Genomic DNA, 17,846 nt, shown 5'->3' on the forward strand with positions numbered 1-17,846 from the left:
AAGCTCTGAAACAAAATGTTGTTTTTTTTTTGGTTAGTCAGTCGTAATTACAGTTGAAAGCAAAATTGTAAAGTGTATGGCTAGAATTATTAGCCATTGTTGTGATTTTGGTTGTGCTAATACGGTAGGACTGTTCATGATTGTAGTAAGAAGAGTACCTGGTGCTGTGCTTCTTTTGCCATTACAGCGGCCTGTATAATATGTCTGGCACCAGTGCTGGACTTAATTATACTTACCGTATGTCATAAAGAAATATTGGTCATTTATTGTGTGATCTTGGAGATTACATGTCTGGCAGACTTCTTGCTAATGCATCTATCTGTCCGTAACACATTCTAACCTCCTGCCTAAGTGCTCTGGATGTCCACTCTAACTTTTACTCTTTCAGTTACAACCTTTCTGGTTTAATCACTACCAGCCAATTTATTCTTCTAATAGCATAATGCACGTTTATCATAGATAGTAAGACCGACCTACAGAAGTATTGGACTTTTTAATGGGAAATGTATTTTGAAATCAGTAAACGTTGCAGGTGCTCATAAGGACAGCATTGCCATTTTGAGTAGTTAAGGACATTAAGTGTATTATTCATTTATTGTATTTTCCAAATTAAAACAATCTATATTTTACTTGTTTCAGAGCTTAGGTGGAAGAGACTCAGTTTCTTTCTTTTTTTCATCTTAACACTAAGGCAAAGTCCTTCTGAGCAGTACCCTGATATTACCAGGTTTTATTTTCATATGTAGTGTCTTTCTCAAAGCAGTTGAGAAACTGTTTCCATCGCAACATTTTCACTAGTTTAATATTACAAAACTTCTAGTCCACAGTCTTGCAATTTTTCTGAAACAGATCTTTTACAATTGAGATAACAAAATGCATACACACATGTTCAGATTGCCATTGGTGAAAATTCTATGCAGAAGTGAATATCTTAACAGGAGCAATAGCAACTTCCTTTTTCTCAAATGTTCTTCTCTGCCTTCCTGCTAAAGCAAGCGTGACTTGATGGATTGTCCAAGTTGTCGTAGACCCACGTACACACACACACAAAAAAAATGGCTGCAGAAAACATCTAAGGGACAATATGTAAGGGGATAAAAAAAGGTTTGAATGAGGATGATACCATTTAAGAAGAAATAGAATAGTGAAAACAGATTCTCTTTTTTATATGTGTTTGTTAAAGATCTTTCCTTAGAAGCCTTACTATGTCTCTACTTTAATTTGTAATAACATTACCAGTATTTTACAAATATGTATTGAATGAATCTGTAACTGCATTAGGTGCCCATTAACGGTTCAAAACCACAGCTGATCGATCGTTTGATCAGTCATGCTCATTAACAGCCAAATTCTCGTTAGCCAATTCGATCAGATTAATGGAATCAACCCATTTTCCAAACAATCAATCAGCCGGCATAATTGTACCTTTAATAGGGAAGACGTCAACTTTAAAGTGGACTTGAACTCTTGCACAGGACACAAGGAGAACGGAGAAATGCACCCTGTGTGTTTTTAGAGAGAAGATCCTGTGTAATTCCCCCTCAACTGTGATTAATCACAAGTGTAATTTGATTTCTTATCTGTTTTAGCACAGACATTCAGCAGTCCTCGGCAGACACAGCTAACATGTAAACACAGTATGTTAACCCTTTTTCTTCTTACATGAAAGCAGGAAGTAGACCGACTGCAGATTTATTGCAGGAGTTCTGTAAGCTGTAACAAAGAAATGTTTTTTTTTCTGTAAAGGTTATTATGCTGTTGCTTATCTTTTAGAGCAGGGAGTAGGTTCTGAGTTCAGGTCCACTTTAGAACACCCATCTCAAAGATGTTAAAACCTCCTGCCGAGGTTGTGCTTTTTCTTAACTGTGGCTTATTTCTGTAAAAATCCAGATCTAACTTGCAAAGTTCCAGAGTTCCTTGAAGGAGTGGTTAGCTTGAATTATTCAGTAAATCACATGCAAATCACAGACTTGGGCTCTTTGTTCATTCAATGGGTTCTGCTTGTCGGAAATATACTTACCTGATTTTTTTGTTTTTTTAATGGAGTAGTTAGTATAAACCGGGGCTGTGGAGTCAGAACAATTTTGGGTGCCTGGAGCCGGGAAAAAATGCTCCGACTCCTAATGAATTTAAACTGTAATTAAAATAGAAAATATAAAATGTTCTATTTCTCAGATAATAGTCATCATAAATAATTTATATATACAGTAATAGCTGTGCTTAGTCCACAAAAATGAAATAAACCAATCAAAAAATAGTTGCTTGTGCTGCTTCAATAAAGCAGTCCCTGTATTTTTAAAGTCAGATATACATATCTGATTGTGACTGTATATATGATGTGTACACAGGAATCTCTTATATATACTAAATAACATCCATGCTGTAAGAATAAAGCCTGATGGTAGCCGTGTCACTAATAGAGATGGTCAATGAGATGGAAATAATTCTGCGTTGATGCTGGTTTTTGCTCATGAAATCAAATAATTTGATATGTTGTTAAAATTTGGTTTGGTGACTACGAATTAAAAGGTATCTGAGACGGATGAAAAGAAAAGTTTTATACATACCTGGGGCTTCCTCCAGCCCCCTTCAGGCCAATCAGTCCCTTGCTGTCCTCCACCGTAATCTGGATCTTCTGCTATGGGTCCAAGTACTTGAGCCAGTCGGGCGTAGTGCGCATGCACACACTCCGCCGACGGGAGTACTTGGACCCATAGCAGAAGATCCAGGTGGCGGAGGAGGAGAGCAAGGAACTGATTAGCCTGAAGGGGGCTGGAGGAAGCCCCAGTTATGTATAAAACTTTAATTTCATCTGTCTCAGGTTTACTTTAAATTACACAGTAGTACTATACATATGCACTCCCCACAGAGCTGCAGGGAATCCACTGAGAATGTAGTGCACATTGAACACAGAGGTGTGGTCTATCACCCATAAACCTGATTCAGATTGTGCATGAAGAATGTGTAATAGAGGAAGAATCCCCTCATTCCCCTGCAGAGTAATTGCACATCACTCTTACATGTACCCAGAGTTACATTGCCTAGGGCCTGATCCATGTTCAGATCGTGCATGAAGAATGAGTAATAGAGGAAGAATCCCCTCATTCCCCTGCAGAGTACCTGCACATCACTCTTACATGTACCCACAGTTACATTGCCTAGGGCCTGATAGATGTTCTTTGTTCCTGACTAAAGGGAATAAATATGGCAGTCTACATATCCTTCTCACTTCAGTTGTCTTTTAAAATTCCTAAGCGTTGGCAGTTAAGAGATGAATTTCTTGTTACATACTTTCAATCAACAAGATTGTAATATGCAAATTAGAGGAGTCGGAGTCGGTGGAATCCTAAACTGAGGAGTCGGAGTCGGTGGATTTTTGTACCAACTCCACAGCCCTGGTATAAACACTATACTATATGTATATTCTGTCACTTTATTTTTATTTGATGCATGTTTATTAAAATGGCAAGCACACTTTAATTTGCTATTTAGCCTTATTTGTCCAGGTCTGTTATGAAGAGTGTTTATTTTATTCATGCATGTTAGTGGAGAAGATGCTGTTCAGTCAAATTTATTTCAAACAGAATGAATGAATAAATCCCTTTTATTTATGTGCTTGGGAATGTTTGTTGCAATACCTAGCGTCTATATTGCTAGCTCTGGGGCTTATGAATCATATCATAGGAATGGTGCACTGTAGAAGAATACATTTAGCCTGAGCTTCTGAAAAAAAAAAAAGTAACAGCATGAAAGCTATAATGGAAGATGAAGATAAAGCAAAATATTTTTTCTTGCTGTGGTTTACGCAGAAATGTGCGTAAATCTTTTGGTGGCTGAGATATCTGTGTGATGGATTAAGACAGTCACTGCCCATAGAAAATACACTTTGTAAGATGGACCAAGATCCACCGACATAACTCTAAGGGGAGAAATTATAAATGCTTAGATGTTTCACCAGGGATCTGAACTTCCTGCACCTTCTCCCACCAGTGCCAGTTGCCATATTTATAAAGTAGCTATACCTGTGTAGTTAATTATTGTTTTCTGTTTTTGCTGTTTTTATTCAGCTGCAGGGCTGGGTTTACCATAAGGCACTGTAGGCACGTGCCTACAGGGGCATGATGATGGAAAGGCGGCTCACTTCCTTCCCCAAGTGCCTCCCTCCTGCCTTGCCTATGCAGAGTCCCGAGCAGAGTGTAAATGGGAGGTTAATCACCTCGGTCTCAGCATTCCACTGACCAGATCTCCCTTCAGTCAGGGGCACCTCTAGCTACCTAATACTTGGGGGCACCTCTAGCTACTTAATATTGACAGTACTTCTGGCTACCTAATGCTAAGAAGCACCTATAGCTACTTATGAGGCAGGGAAACTATGGGAGAAGTACCAAAGGGGCCAGCCAGCACACTTGCGGTGCGGTTTGGTGGGTGTTTGTAGGTTCATGTAGGGTGAAGTTTAGGGTGCCAGGACATCTGGCTCCTGTGATTGTAAATCCAGGCCTGTTCAGCTGGTTTCATTTGTAAGGTAAAAAAATGGCCCCAGCCCCAGGGTACATAATCCTATCATGATGATCATGTTATTTATTTTACTGGTGACAGCTGTGACAGCCTTTTAGGGACGTTTTTATTTGGAGATATATTTTACCTGCAATTTTCATATTAAAGTATTGTTCTATCTTTGACCATACCAATGAGTGGTGCTATTTTCTGTGGGGCAAGCTCTTTCTTCCCTGCATTGGGAACACTTGAAAGACCAAGTGCAACGCACACCATTTGTGTGCCTATTCACCAAGCGGTACACTTCAGCAGTGCAAGATCCGGGCAATTAGAGACATAGTTATTGATAAACCAAATAGAGAGGTTATATCAATTAGCAACACACTTGTAAATGCATAAAACCACATTTTGTAATCCCTCCTTTGGAGGAAATATGAAAAGCAGGTAGGTAAAACACATACTTATTGGCACAAATCACTTTGAAGACAGAGGTATGCAGGAGGGTCAAAGATTGTTTTGCCCAGCAATCTGGGCTTTATCAAGACTGTTAACCCCCAGTTCACACCCATCGTTATTTACCGTAAACCTACAGACACACCTGTCAAAATGCACACTGAGCCAATCACTTACTCACCCATTGTGTGGTCTGGCGCATCACACTGTAATGCTGGGGATACACAATGAGATTTTTCCGCAGATTTACTGTCTGATCGATTTTCTGATCAATTTCCATTCGCTTCTATGAGAAATCAATCAGAAAAACGATAGAAAATTAGATCGGCCCTGTCGAAAATTATCTATTGAACCATCTATCTGCCAAAAAATTTTATGGTGTACTCTCAGCATTATACGTCCTCTGCGTTCAACACACCTGTTACATAGGTCCGGAAGGAAGTATCTCTTTCATCCGACCTCCATGCTGGAATACAGAATCAGGAAGACTTCCTCCTTTTTGATTTTGGTGGGTTTCTTTTGGCGCCATCATGTGTGCATATTTCATTACTACAGGCGATCTGGGTTCTCACCTCTGCCTTTGATTTTGTCTGTATATGTGTTTTACCTACCTGAGAGCATGGATTAAAAAAAAATATACATTTACAATCATGTTGCTCCTGGATTATCAGTGACAGTCTGTCCCATGTCTCAGAGAGCTGAAATATATGAACAATTGACCCTGCTCTCAAAAGCCCAGTTCTCTGCCAGGAAACTTTTATGGCTGTAGTTCCTTATCAGGGAGGGTTGCTATAGTCCATCTGAGTACCAACTGAAGAGAAACTGTCAGTTGCATTGTTGAATATAAGCTCATATAGGCAGAGGAAGAAGAAAAGGAACCAAGCAATAGGTATTTGTATGCTTGCCACTGTACATGCACATGTCTATCGTATCATGTCACATGTCGCTTATACCAGGAACCAATCCCCTTGGGCAGTATTGCTGGGTTGGCCTGCACGGACGTGTGTCAGCTGTGTAGCTGACAACCAGTTCTGTTGCTATGTAAGGGGGTGGAGTCATGATGGTGCGGCACGTACATGACCTCACGCAGTGAGCGGGGGAACAGCGTGCACAAAGGAGTTTGCTATCACTCAACCACGTTGGGCCGCTGGGCGGATCCCTTGCGGAGCAGTAATCACTGTACACACGCATGACTATCAGCTGAGGCGGTTGTTATCGGCCACCTCAGCCGACTATAGTCATGCGTGTGTAAGTCTTTTTTGTGAAATATTTAACATGCTTTCTCTGTAGTCAGTTGGAAAATTACTAAAAGCTTGATACAATGCACTGAAACTGCATACCAGTCTAATAAATGCTACACATTCACCCACTGTCCCATATCTACTGTATTCAGAATATTTTTTTTATCGTTTGTTAGCAATATCTGCTAAGGAAATTGTTTACCGCGTTACCCTTATGAGACTTTTATGGTGCTGATAAAGTGCAAACTCTTCTCTTTTTTTATTCTTTGCTGAATTTTACAAAAACCTGATTAACATTCACCTACAAATAGCGTAGTACTTGCTAAGCGTTCCTGTTACATTGAGCTGTATACTGTTTTTCACTTGCAGAATTGGCTGGAGAACAAGAAAACATTTATTAAAGAACTACAGAAAATGAGAAAGGCTGAAGAGGAAAAAAAGCAAGAAAAATTGAAACTGGTAAATTAGCTTAAGGCGTTCATGTTATTATGTGAGCTATCTTTTCAATATCATCTGGCAGAAAAGGTCTGCTGTTATACATCTACATAATTGATTTTTATGTTTTGGAAGGGGTTGTGCTTGTTTTCTCTTTGTTCCCACATATCTTATAATTGATTTTTATTTCAATTAGGGTACATTCGTTCAGCTAGTTTTAGTCACACCAGTCTCTACTACCCTGTGTATATTTATCTGTCCCAGAGCTGAATTCACTGCATATCATTTTATACATGTTATTTACATTTAAAAGCGTCTTTTGAAAAACTTAGAAGGCAAGTTGACTAATATCAGCTCAGATCAAAACTATACACATGCTAAAACTATATGTTTGGATTATAATAGGGGATGCGTTTCATTGCTTGCTCACTTGCTCAGGAAAAGACAGAGGGCTTGATTCACAAAGCGGTGCTAACTGTTAGCACGCCTGTGAAAACCCCCTTAGCACGTCTAAACAAGCTTTTCGCGCATAAAACTTTACGCGCGCAAAACTTTATGCGCGTAAAACTTTACGCGCGTACTGCACAGAGCGCAGGGCGCACCGCGCGAAGTGCCCATTAAAGCCTATGGGACTTAGCGCGCGTAAAACTTTGCGCGCGTAAAACTTTACGCGCGCAAAGTTAGCGCGCGATCTGATTGAGAAATCCGGTGCTAACCTACTTAGCACCCTGGTTAGCACGTCTAAAGACTTTAGACGTGCTAAGTAGGTTAGCACCGCTTTGTGAATCAAGCCCAGAACCTTTGTTGTAATTCAAGAAAGGAGCACAGCCTTCTGTTCCTGGCAATAGCACACTTCTTGGGGTGTGACAGTTTACAGGAAGTGGGTTGTGTCTTACCATCATCACTTTCTATGGTACTACCAGTGAGAGGAAATGGCAGAACCTCCCATGTGTAGTAATGCAAGGAAGTGCCAAAACCTCCTGTTCCTGGTAATAACACACTTCCTGGGGTGTGACAGTTTATAGGAAGTGGGTTGTGTCTTACTACTACCGTGTCACTTTCCATGGCGCTACCAGTAAAAGGACATAGCAGAACCTCCCATGTGTTGTAATGCAAGGAACTGCCACAACCTTCTGTTCCTGATAATAGCACACTTCCTGCAGTGTGGCAGTTTATAGGAAGTGGGTTGTTTTTTTATGACTGGTAACATAGACAACAGTAAGGGCCCATTTCCACTACTAAGTGATGCGAATGCGGCTACCTAGCCGCATCGCACCACTTCCACATCTCCCGATGCGGAAGTGAATTGAAGAGATGGGACACGGCTGCGGGCGGATGCGGCCGTGCGAGAATCTGCAGTATGCTGCAGATTCTCGGATCGCTCCGCACAACATACACACAGTGGAAACTGTTCCATTGCCGTGCATGTGTTTCAGGACACCCGTGGTGCGATGCGGCTATGTAGCCGCATCACACCGCTCCTAGTGGAAACGGGCCCTAACCTAGCAAAACTTGCAATCCCTGCCCCATTTTTTTTTTAAACTAGGAAACAAACATTTTAGCTGGTTTTCCACTTATCAGACTAAACAAATGTATCCACCAATTAAAGTAGTAATTTAAAATCAAGTTGTCAGTGATGAACACAGTCCTTTTATCAGTAATTTCAATATAATTGCAATCCTGACCCATTTTTTTCACAACTAGGAAACAAACATTATAGATGTATATAAACAAACACAGAAAGCGCTGCTAAAGGAGATTCAAGTGAAAAATACTGTATTTATTGAATAAAACACATAAAATTGGACAAATTTGTCCAGCTGTGTATAAAACGCTGTTAGCGTAAAAAACACCTGAGGTGCTGAGATGGGTGAACTCACCCGCCCCAGCAGTATATGTACATATACTAAAATTAAAATTAAAATGATTTTAAAACTTCATTGGTTGGTGAAGAACCTGGAAAAGTCTCACACAATGATATTGGGGTGGATCCTTCTGTCCTGTGACTGGACTGGAATAGATGTTAACAGTGACTTCTTCCGTAATGTGGATAAATTGAATGGTCAAGTTTGCATCATAGTACAATATCCTTGCTTCACTGTGGCAATAAAATTGATGAAACTAAAGTGCAACTGTACTGCAACAATCTCACCCGTCCTTTGTTGGTTCAGGTTAATCCATATGTTGCACAGGACTGAGTCTTCTTGGGAGCCGCTCGATCTTAGTGGCCCCGGCCGGCGGCACAGTAAGAGAGACTGGACGGAAGTGTCACGTCGGGCAGAGGTGCCCGGCTCCCCTGCAGATGGTAAGAGTGCTTGGGTGGCAGCGGTGCGTAGCTACGCGGACTTCCGTGCTTGGGCTTGATGTGAACAGCCGCTTGGCTCCAGCTGGCCCCGTTCCCCACTCGTCGTGACGTCACACTCACAGCCTACGCTGACGTTTCGGAGGGAACGCCCCCCTTTCTCAAAGCTTAGCTAAGCTTTGAGAAAGGGGGGCGTTCCCTCCGAAACGTCAGCGTAGGCTGTGAGTGTGACGTCACGACGAGTGGGGAACGGGGCCTGCTGGAGCCAAGCGGCTGTTCACATCAAGCCCAAGCACGGAAGTCCGCGTAGCTACGCACCGCTGCCACCCAAGCACTCTTACCATCTGCAGGGGAGCCGGGCACCTCTGCCCGACGTGACACTTCCGTCCAGTCTCTCTTACTGTGCCGCCGGCCGGGGCCACTAAGATCGAGCGGCTCCCAAGAAGACTCAGTCCTGCGCAACATATGGATTAACCTGAACCAACAAAGGACGGGTGAGATTGTTGCAGTACAGTTGCACTTTAGTTTCATCAATTTTATTGCCACAGTGAAGCAAGGATATTGTACTATGATGCAAACTTGACCATTCAATTTATCCACATTACGGAAGAAGTCACTGTTAACATCTATTCCAGTCCAGTCACAGGACAGAAGGATCCACCCCAATATCATTGTGTGAGACTTTTCCAGGTTCTTCACCAACCAATGAAGTTTTAAAATCATTTTAATTTTAATTTTAGTATATGTACATATACTGCTGGGGCGGGTGAGTTCACCCATCTCAGCACCTCAGGTGTTTTTTACGCTAACAGCGTTTTATACACAGCTGGACAAATTTGTCCAATTTTATGTGTTTTATTCAATAAATACAGTATTTTTCACTTGAATCTCCTTTAGCAGCGCTTTCTGTGTTTGTTTATATAAATTTATTCAGGTTTGGGACCCCTCTGCAGAGTCTGCAGCTGTGAGTGTGGGCGCTACGCTATTCTGTTCAAACATTATAGATGGTTTTCCACTATGTAGTAGTCCAACTAACAATTCTATCCACAAAATAAAGTGGTTCTTTAAAATCATGTTGTTACTGATGAACACATTAGTCTTTATCAGTAATTTTCATTTAAAGTGTATCTCCAGTCACAGAAATGAGACTGTACAGCTATCAGTGGGACCAGGTTAAAATCCAATAACCATTTATTACATGTAATGGTTTTACTTAGATCCTGCAATTGGTGTGCTAAAACTGCTACAAACATCTTCTTTGCCTCTAAAGCTGGATTACAGTTTGCATAGCTGTTAAAAAAAGGTTAAAACACACATCACACATTACACACACCCTGCACAAATACCACCCACACACCAGTGTTCTCCACAGAAATTATTTCCACATGGGTGACATGAAAAAGTAGTCGGGTGGGGCAAGATGAGAGAATGCAGGGCCAGTTCTTCTGTGCGCTACTCTGCTCGCAGCACAGGAGGAGGTGAGCTGATAACAGCCGGGTGCTCACCAAAACTAGAGCCTTGGGAGAACACTGCACACACACCACATACACACCACACATACACACATGCAGAAGCCATGACACTCCCACACCTCACGCACGACACACACACACTCTCCCTCTCTCTCTCTCTACATTTGCCGGTATAGCATATCCTTGTGTCTGCAAAGACTTCAACAGAGAGAGTTGTGCATGAACTTGCTTTACCTCCTCTCACCCAGCCAAAAGGGGTAGAGGTTCATACACACAATGACTGTCACCCGTAGGGATCGGGACAAATCCCTCCCTCAGGTGACAGTTTGAGGTAGAGTGCTGTACAGACACGTTGCAAGGCTACAACCCCAGCAGCTCTTATACTCATTTAAAAGTTACTAGCCCATATGCAATTAACATTTTTTCCTGAGTTTTCTACTAGGTGATATCTTTCGTCCTGGTAGTTTCTGGTAAATAATACTCAAAATAATTTTGATCATACTTTTCAACTATTTTTTGATACTTTTACAATTGCAGATTGCTGAAGTTATTTTAAATAAAGGATGAAAATGTATCTCCTAGGAGAGAACTTAGGATAAAAAGTAAATTGAATAAGGGCCTCTGTCCTTTGTACTTCTTGTCCGTTATTCAATTACCATTTTCTCCTAAGGCCTTATTATTCACATCGCGTTCCGATCGCACTAGCGTTCGCGTTGGGCATTTTTGACGCAATTTGTTAAAGGCGCTTTTCCAGAGCGGTTTTTTAATCCACTCCCTGACTAAAGTCAGGAAGTGAACTCTTTGACCCGGAAAAGAATACATACAATGGCCTCAATTCACTAAACTTGATCAAACACTTTATCAAGCGTTTGATAATTTACCTCATGGGTAAAATCTAATTTTGAATTCACTAAGGTGTTATACATTTAATATTTCATCGATACAACGTTCAACAAATCTATAACACCTTAGTGAATTCAAAATTAGATTTTACCCATAAGGTAAATTATCAAATGTTTGATAAAGTGTTTGATAAAGCTTAGCGAATTGAGGCCGTTGTATTTATTCTTTTCCGGGTCAAAGAGTTCACTTCCTGACTTTAGTCAGGGAGTGAATTAAAGAACCGCTCTGGAAAAATGTATGTATTCTTAAAAACATGAATGCAATCGCTGCACAAAGCGATTTTGTGAGCGTTTCGCGTTTTTTCCTATACCTTCCATTGAGGCGGAATCGCCTCAAAAAAGGTACAGGCGCCAATTTGCTGAGCGGATGGGAAACGAAACGCTAAGATGTGAACTCTCTTGTAGGGAATCCTTGCACAAGCGTTTTTAGGGCGATTTTGAAAATCGCCCGCTCTTGAAAAAAGGGCAAAAATGCCCTTAGTGTGAACGAGCTTTAAGAGAGAATTTTTCATCTTCATTTTAAAATAACTTTTCAGCACTTTGCAATTGAGAAAGTAGATGAAAAAGTGCTACCAATTTTTGTTTCAGTACTTTTGCATCTTAATAGGTGTGATAATATGACCTAGGAGACAACGTTAGGTGATAGAAAGGTTGCCATATTTATTTCCTTTTAAACAATACCAGGTGCCTGGCTATACTACTGATCCTCTGCTTCTAATGCTTTTGGCCATAGACCTTGAATAAGCATGCAACAGATCAGGTGTTTCTGACATTATTGTCAGATCTGACAAGGTTAGCTGCATGATTGTTTCTGGGTGATTCAGGCACTACTGCAGGCAGATGGACAAGCAGGGCTGGCAGGCATCTGGTATTGCTTTAAAAGGAAATAAATATGGCAGCCTCCATATCCCTCTGGTTACAGTTGTCCTTTAATTGCATATAGGCTCTTATGTCTTAGATTGCTTAATTAAAAAGTGATTTATCAAGACAGGGCTAGAGCAAAAGTGGAGTATTCGTAATTTCATTTTACACCTGAAACCTGATTGGTTACTCTGTACAAATGGCACCACTTTTTCTCTAGTGTTATGTGGACCTGGCTTGATAAATCAGCCCCAAAGAGCTTCTGACTGCCACACAGGCACTGTGTTTCCTATAAAACTGTAGCAGCGCTGTGATTGAGAAGTAGTTTAAGCCTGGAATCGCTCTTAAAGATAATAGTAATAGATGGCTGTTTGCAGAACTCCTGTTATTTTCTGATTGATGTGCCATCGCACTAGATTTTGCTTGCAGCATTGGTGCAGGAGAAAGCTGCCAGTCTATTTTTCACTGAAAGTTGGAAGTAGTTTAACTTGAAATGTCATATGCTACGTTGCATACATATTCCAAGAGCTTTTACCAAACCGTTATGCCAACAGGAGGTTGAAGGGGTATTAGTACTGCATACGATGACCTGTAGTGGCCGCAATTTCCAATGCAGCAAATTAAATTCAATACAGACCCTACTGACACACAACTCTAATTGCAATGTTTCAGAAATAAAAAGTTTTTCTATAACATATTTTTGTAGTTAAAGTAGACCTGAACGCAGAACCACTCTGCTCTAAAACATAGGAAACTGCATAATAACCTTTAAAGTAAAACATTTCTTTGTTACAGCTGATACAAATCCTGCAATAAATCTGAAGTTTGTCTACTTCCTGCTTTAATTGAAGCAAACATATTATCAACATCCTTTGTTTACCAATTAGCTTTCTGCCTTGGCAAGAGCTGACACAGCTGAAGAGATCAAATTAAAACTTATGATTAGACAAAAATGAGGGGGAGTTGGCTAAACTCTCTAAATACATACAGGGTGCATTTCTCTATGTTTTCCTTCTGTCCTGTGCAACAGTTCAGTCCACTTTAAATGTTACAGTGTTGTATAAACTGTTAGAAGTAGTTTAAGGCAGTAGTATCTTCAGCCACTGTAACAATGAATCCTGCTGTTCTACATGTTCTGGTCCCCCGTGGACTCTGTCCTTCCTGGTTGTTGTCCTCTCACTGCGTGACCTGACAGTGCACATGCACTGGGGTCAGGTATGACGTGGCACACACCTGGGAGGGCCCCTGTAATCAGCAAGGACGGTGCCCTCGGAGGGCCGGTGCGTGCAGCAGGATTCATAAGAGCAGCCTTGGAGGAAGACAGAGGAGAGAAGAGGAGTGTGATGGCTCTATCAGGATGAGGGCTTCTGCTGCAGTTGTGCAGTGTAACTTGTGGGGCAGCAGGGGTTGTAGTGTATTATAGCTGGTAGGACAGCAGGGGTTAGTGTAGAGTAGTGCAGTGTAACTTGTCGGGCAGCAGGGGTTAGTGCAGTATATTGTGCATTATAGCTGGTGGGGCAGCAGGGGTTAGTGTAGTGTAGTGCAGTGTAACTGGTGGGGCAGCAGGGGTTAGTGTAGTGTAGTGCAGTGTAACTGGTGGGGCAGCAGGGGTTAGTGTAGTGTAGTGCAGTGTAACTGGTGGGGCAGCAGGGGTTAGTGTAGTGCAGTGTAACTGGTGGGGCAGCAGGGGTTAGTGTAGTGTAGTGTAACTGGTGGGGCAGCAGGGGTTAGTGTAGTGTAGTGCAGTGAAACTTGTGGGGCAGCAGGGGGTAGTGTAGTGTAGTGCATTATAGCTGGTGGGGCAGCAGGGGGTAGTGTAGTGTAGTGCAGTGAAACTTGTGGGGCAGCAGGGGGTAGTGTAGTGTAGTGCATTATAGCTGGTAGGACAGCAGGGGTTAGTGTAGTGCAGTGTAACTTGTGGGGCAGCAGGGGTTAGTGTAGTGTAGTGCATTATAGCTGGTGGGGCAGCAGGGGTTAGTGTAGGGTAGTGCTGTTTAACTGGTGGGGCAGCAGGGGGTAGTGTAGTGCAGTGTAACTGGTGGGGAAGCAGGGGGTAGTGTAGTGTAGTGCAGTGTAACTTGTGGGGAAGCAGGGGTTAGTGTAGTGTAGTGCATTATAGCTGGTGGGGTAGCAGTGGTTAGTGTAGGGTAGTGCTGTGTAACTGGTGGGGCAGCAGGGGGTAGTGTAACTGGTGGGGCAGCAGGGGTTAGTGTAGTGTAGTGCAGTGTAACTGATGGGGCAGCAGGGGGTAGTGTAGTGTAGTGCATTATAGCTGGTGGGGCAGCAGGGGTTAGTGTAGGGTAGTGCTGTGTAACTGGTGGGGCAGCAGGGGGTCGTGTAGTGCAGTGTAACTGGTGGGGCAGCAGGGGGTAGAGTAGTGTAGTGCAGTGAAACTTGTGGGGCAGCAGGGGTTAGTGTAGTGTAGTGCATTATAGCTGGTGGGACAGCAGGGGTTAGTGTATAGTGCAGTGTAACTTGTGGGGCAGCAGGGGTTAGTGCAGTGTAGTGCATTATAGCTGGTGGGGCAGCAGGGGTTAGTGTAGGGTAGTGCTGTGTAACTGGTGGGGCAGCATGGGGTAGTGTAGTGTAGTGTAACTGGTGGGGGAGCAGGGGTTAGTGTAGTGTAGTGCAGTGTAACTTATGGGACAGCAGGGGTTAGTGCAGTGTAGTGCATTATAGCTGGTGGGGCAGCAGGGGTTAGTGTAGGGTAGTGCTGTGTAACTGGTGGGGCAGCATGGGGTAGTGTAGTGTAGTGTAACTGGTGGGGGAGCAGGGGTTAGTGTAGTGTAGTGCAGTGAAACTTGTGGGGCAGCAGGGGGTAGTGTAGTGTAGTGCATTATAGCTGGTAGGGCAACAGGGATTAGTGTAGTGCAGTGTAACTGGTGGGGCAGCAGGGGTTAGTGTAGTGTAGTGCATAATAGCTGGTGGAGCAGCAGGGGTTAGTGTAGCTTAGATAGGGACAGCTTAGGGTCCACAATATGCCTATGCACCATGGACGCACCATTTTTAGTATTTATTTTTTTCCCTGATTTTTGTCCTCTAAACCTAGGTGCGTCTTATGGTCAGGAGAGTCTTATGGTCCCAAAAATATGGCAATGAGCCAATACCTTTTGAGGCAGTGCCAGTTAAATTCCTTGGTACAGGATTGAAAAAAAAATTCTAGTCCAAGTAGCTGTGTTGAATACTAAAGAAGTCCAGTAGAATTAAATGTATTCCTTCTACATATTTTATAATATGGGTAAATATTTAACCCCTATAGATAGTATGTGACTGCAGAATAACTAGGCATATGCAGACCTGTTAGAATACCACATCCTTCTAAAGACAAAAGGATAAAGAACAGGCACAAGACAATCTTCAGCTCTCAACAGGAGACACATTTGCCATGTTTAATATAATAGTTATGACAGAAATAGAGGCTTCTGAGGATTCTGGGTGAAATAGAGGCTTATAATATGAAGAAATGATTGAAATAAGTGCAGATTTCACAAGGCTTACTGTGATGGTGAAATTATTTTTTTTTCCTCACAGAAAATGCCAGGCATGTGTTCTAATTTGCTTTATATTGGTGCTGTTGGATTTGTGACAGAAACACATTAGTTGTCCATTAAAATATGGGAATATTCCTAGCGCAGGCAGGATCTGCAAAACAGAAATACCCTGGGCATTATATGAATCCCCCTCAGCAATCTGTGCTAAAATATAAAAGAGAAAATTGTGCTGAAATTACTTGGAGCCATAGACATTAACCCAGCTGTGTCTGCAGGATCAGTCCATGAAGAAAGAGGAAGCCAATGCTGCTTTCATGGCCTGGAAGGCAGAGAAGATAAAGGAACTGAAAGAAAGTCAAATTAAGCAGAAACAGCAAGAAACCAAAAAGCTGGAGGAAATTCAAGACATCGCACGAAGGAAGGAGGATTGCAGAAAGGTACACCAATTATTTCGTAGAAACGAGTTAATTACATTCATTTCTGAGTATAATGAACCATTAATCAACATACACAGTTCTGGTACTTGCCACAGTAGGTCACATATTTTGTATGGGTTCTGTGGGCTATTAGGAAGCAGAGTAGGATTTGTTTACCCTCAGGTCTCCTTCACAGTAAGGCCATACATTCCAAATGCAACGCATGCATTCACAGCTCTATTTGCGGTTCCATCCATTGCCTTGTTGATCCGATTTACTATGGTGAATGGGTCAGTGCTGCGTTTTAACCAAAAATGCGTGCAATAGTGTGATATAGCAATGCACTGCTGCTCAGAAGTGAGAACATCAGACACTGCATCCAATGCCTATTATTGATGTTCGTGTGTATCGCACACTATACGTGTCGCTGAAATGGCGACTTGTATAGTGTGAATGAGGCCATAGTTGGTGCAGCCTTTTATCTGCTTGGTAAGGTTGATCATAGACACCATTTGTACAAGAATAAAATTCCATATGTGCCGTACCTCCAAACCTCTAGATGATCTTTCAGCCATGAAACTTCTAGAGGATCCTATAAGCTTCACCATAGCCTTTATTCAGTAAATCTTTCTCTTGAGTTTTCTCACAAGAGATCTTTTCTCATTTTGGGCTTGAATCAGTTCACTTTTTCTATTAAGTTTTCTCCTAGTAGATAATTTTTCATCTTCTGTTTAAAATATGTTTTGCACTCTGCATTTGAAAAAGTACTGTAGGTGAAAAAGTACTGCCCATATTAATATAAATATTTCCTTGCTTGCTGGTGGCTTAAAGAGAGTCTGAAGCGAGAATAAATCTCGCTTCAGACCTCATAAATAGCAGGGGCATGTGTGCCCCTGCTAAACCGCCGCTATCCCACGGCTTAACGGGGGTCCCTGATCCCCCAAATCCCCTCGGTGCAGCAGGGGGAGTGCTTCCTGGTTGGGGCAGGGCTAACCGCCGCAGCCCTGCCCCACGCGCATCTGTCAGCGCGTATCTCCGCCTCTCCCCCGCCCCTCTCAGTCTTCCTTCACTGAAAGGGGCGGGGGAGAGGCGGCGATGCGCCGCTGATAGACGCGACTGGAGGCAGGGCTGCAGCCATTAGCCCTGCCTCCAGGAGCGACCAAGTCTGCGACCAATTGTTGCAGTGAGGGGTTTGGGGGTGAAGGGACCCCCGTTTAGCGGCGCGATAGCGGCGGTTACTTTGAGCTCTGAAGCGAGATTTATTCTCGCTTCAGAGTCTCTTTAAAAGGCATTTTATTTATAATGTGAGAATATCACATAGGAAAAAAAGTGAATTGGATCGGGCCCTTTATCAGCAAAAATAGCAATTGCAAGTTGGTAAGTTGAGTAATGTCAAGCTAAAGTTTTTTGTGGGCATCTTAATTTGATTCCTTTACACTTACTGGTGGCTGAAAAGGTATTTTATTAATTAGATGAGAAAACCTCTCCTATGAGAAAAGTACAGTATATACTCGCATATAAGCCAACCCGCGTATAAGCTGAGGTACCCACTTTTCCCTCAGAAACCAGGAAAAAGTTATTGTACAAGAAGAAAAGAGGCGCCAAATGAGTAAAAATAGATTAAACTTTTAAAACACAAAAATGTATTAACGTTTGAAATGTTAAAAAATTTAATGATGCACTCCAAGGTTCTTTGCAACACGTTTCACAGGTATGATCCTGCTTGAAGTCCATAAATGCCAAGGAAATCCCGCTACACCAGATAGTAGGGTGAAAAAT

At 42.3% G+C, this 17,846-nt stretch overlaps 1 protein-coding gene across 1 annotated transcript in view; it reads left to right on the forward strand.

Moving 5' to 3' along the window:
• MAP9 (microtubule associated protein 9) overlaps positions 1-17,846 on the forward strand; it is a 101,095-nt gene that overhangs the window by 71,456 nt on the left and 11,793 nt on the right. Inside the window, exons 10-11 of the mRNA XM_068278885.1 lie at positions 6,558-6,647; positions 15,927-16,088. Of these exons, the coding sequence (XP_068134986.1) occupies positions 6,558-6,647; positions 15,927-16,088 (252 nt within the window). The remainder of the gene's footprint in view (positions 1-6,557; positions 6,648-15,926; positions 16,089-17,846) is intronic.

This window comes from Hyperolius riggenbachi, chromosome 1 (genome assembly GCF_040937935.1).
Source record: "Hyperolius riggenbachi isolate aHypRig1 chromosome 1, aHypRig1.pri, whole genome shotgun sequence".
NCBI classification, from domain to species: domain Eukaryota; kingdom Metazoa; phylum Chordata; class Amphibia; order Anura; family Hyperoliidae; genus Hyperolius; species Hyperolius riggenbachi.